General features: G+C 59.5%; 1 protein-coding gene across 1 annotated transcript; it reads right to left on the bottom strand.

Moving 5' to 3' along the window:
* Window positions 1-688: 688 nt before the first annotated feature.
* Window positions 689-2568, bottom strand: ANKLE1 (ankyrin repeat and LEM domain containing 1; the record flags this gene model as incomplete). Its single annotated transcript, XM_015830395.1, has 4 exons — window positions 689-856; window positions 1670-1799; window positions 2224-2395; window positions 2516-2568. Coding segments are annotated over 4 exons (516 nt in total), but the record flags the coding sequence as incomplete, so codon positions are not given.
* Between the last annotated feature and the right edge of the window lie 2 nt (window positions 2569-2570).

Genomic DNA, 2570 nt, shown 5'->3' with positions numbered 1-2570 from the left:
AAAGACGAAGGCCCTGGGGTTGCTAATCCTCCTGCTTAATCACACCCCCTCCCCATTTCAAAAAAAAGAGGAGGGTCCCAGAAAAGGATCAAGCGCAGAATCCAGCAGACTCTTCCCCCCTTAAAAAAAAACCTCATTTAATGCCTTCAATCCCAGATAAGGGAGAAATGGAAAAAAATTCTTTAAAAACATAATGCAGCCCCAGAATTTTTTTAAAAAGTCTCCACTGCTAGACATAAAAAGGGGTCTCCAGCCCGGAGAGAACCTGAACGAGAGGAGAGAACTGCGTCTTTCGTTCCCAGAACAGCAGAACTGACCAAGGCTTCTTAAGCGTACAGGAAGACCCCCGGGGTCCCCCCACGGACGAAGGGCTGGGGGGGCTGAGTCCACAGCGGCCTCCTCCTTGCGTGGGAAGGATCCGAGCCCCACGGCGGCTCCATTCCAGGACCCTCCAGAAGGGGGGACCCTCTCCCACCACGTGACTGGATGCAACTGGGACCCCCCACCCAAAATCGCTTCCAAACACGGGTGCAGCTCTCCGTCTCCGCTCAGCGTCAAGAAGAGGAGCAATTCCAGAATCTGGACCTTCGGTTGTGTGAACGAGGGATCAGGTCGACTCCCCCCGGTGGAGCTCTGGATCCAGAGGGTCTGCTTGGAGGGAAGGGCCCCCGGGACCCCCGGGGTCAAGGGCCAGTTCAGATATCAGCGGGGCGCAGCTGCCTCTCGCCCTCCCCCAGGAAGACCTGGAGAGCTCGGTGCAGAAGGAAGACCCCCAGGCTGCGACGGCGTTTCATGGGCCAGCCGGCCACCAGGCCATAATAGTTCCCCTTCTTCTGATTGGTCAGCATCTTCAGTCCTGGGGGGGGGGGAGAGGCAAGAGAGAAGGGGCTTGCAATCACACAATACAAACACACACACACACGCCCTACTGGGAATCGCCACCCCTGGGAGAATCTCCCAATTCCCACCCTCCCTACACAGGGGGCTGCCCCAAATGCCAATGCCTGGGGTAGGAAGGTGTTTGGGCAAAGTCCCCCTCCCTCCCAAGGGTCTAGGGAGGGGGGAACAGGGTTGGGAAGGGCTGGGGGGGGGAGGAAGCAACTGTGGCCAAAGGCAGAAAGAAAATGGATGAAACTCATTCCTGTCTTGGGCAGGGGGCTGGACTAGATACAGGGGTCTGCAACCTTGGCGAGTTTAGGACTTGTGGACTTCAACTCCCAGAATTCCTCAGCCAGCCCTGCTGGCTGAGGAATTCCGGGAATTGAAGTCCACAAGTCGTTAACATTCCCAAAGTTGGAGACTGGCTGAGGAATTCTGGGAGTTGAAGTTCACAAGTCGTAAAGTTGCCAGGGTTGGAGACCCCTGGACTAGAAGACCTCCAAGGTCCCTTCCAGCCCTAGGAAACTCTATGGAAACGGGGTGTGTGTGTGTGTGTGTGTGTGTGTGTGTGTGTGTGTGTGTGTGTGTGAGAGAGAGAGAGAGAGAGAGAGAGAGAGAGGAGGGGGAGGGAGAGAGGGAGAGACAGAGGGAGAGAGATAGAGGCTGGACTGTTTTCAGCAAATGGGCCTATTTGGGGTCCAGACTCAACCCACCTGGGTGGGCAAGGACGAAGGGAGCCTGCAAGGAAGAGGGAGCCCCCCCATGTCACGCGGACCCCCAGAGCACTTACCAATGGCCTCCACCATGCAGGCCTCGCGGGTGTACGCCTCCACGGGAACAACATTCTGGAAGCAGTGCATGGAGACCACCCCCTGTCCCCCGGCCCAGATCTCCAGGATGTGCTGGACTTTCAAGCAGACCTGCCGGGCAGAGGGGGACCCCCAGTCAAAGGGGAGCAGCCACTGAGAGACGGACAGAACCATGCCCCGCCCACCGCCTTGGGGCCAAACCCAGGCTTCTGTGTGGAGGGAGAGGGAGATGGATCCAGATGGTCACCACCCCTTCCCCAAATTGAGCCTCCCACTCCCATGAGTTCTGCAGGGGGGGGATTCTGGGGGTTGTAATCTAACCCCCACTTGGGAAGGGTAGAGCAGCGGCTACCGACCCCGAGGTCAGGCAGCCAAAGGTTTCTGCCACGCCAAGCGGTCAAAGATCAATCCATGGTGATCGAAGCTAGACTGCCCCTGAATTTGGAAGCTCCGTGCGTAGCGGAGGAGGCCGAGACTCCAGAGAACCCTCCGGAGGATGCCCAGGCTGGCCTCAGAGCTGCCGAGGGCTGCCCACCTGCCTTGCCGGCGCCCCCTGGCCCTCCCGGTGGTGGGTCAAGGCTTCGTAGAGGTGGCGGTAGGGCCGGCCGCGCGTCCCTTTGCCCACGTAGAAGATGGCGCGGACAAACGTCCGGAAGCACTCGGCCGGGCTGAGGAGCTGGCAGCGGGCGGGCAGGTTCTGGGTCACCCTGCGGAAGAGCAGAGCCACGAGACCATCAGCCACAGCGGGGGTCTCCCTGGTGCCCCCAAAGCTGGCGGCCCAGGCAGCCGTTTTCCCCCCAATTCCCCCCATCCGGAGGGGCTCTTACCTGGGATCCAGCAGCAGGTAGTTGAAGCTGGACTTGAGCAGCCCCTCCCGCCACC

The sequence above is a fragment of the Protobothrops mucrosquamatus genome, unplaced genomic scaffold, assembly GCF_001527695.2.
Source record: "Protobothrops mucrosquamatus isolate PMUCROS unplaced genomic scaffold, P.Mucros_1.0 scaffold10163, whole genome shotgun sequence".
In the NCBI taxonomy this organism is placed as follows: domain Eukaryota; kingdom Metazoa; phylum Chordata; class Lepidosauria; order Squamata; family Viperidae; genus Protobothrops; species Protobothrops mucrosquamatus.
This window is presented reverse-complemented; position numbering and strand designations above follow the sequence as displayed.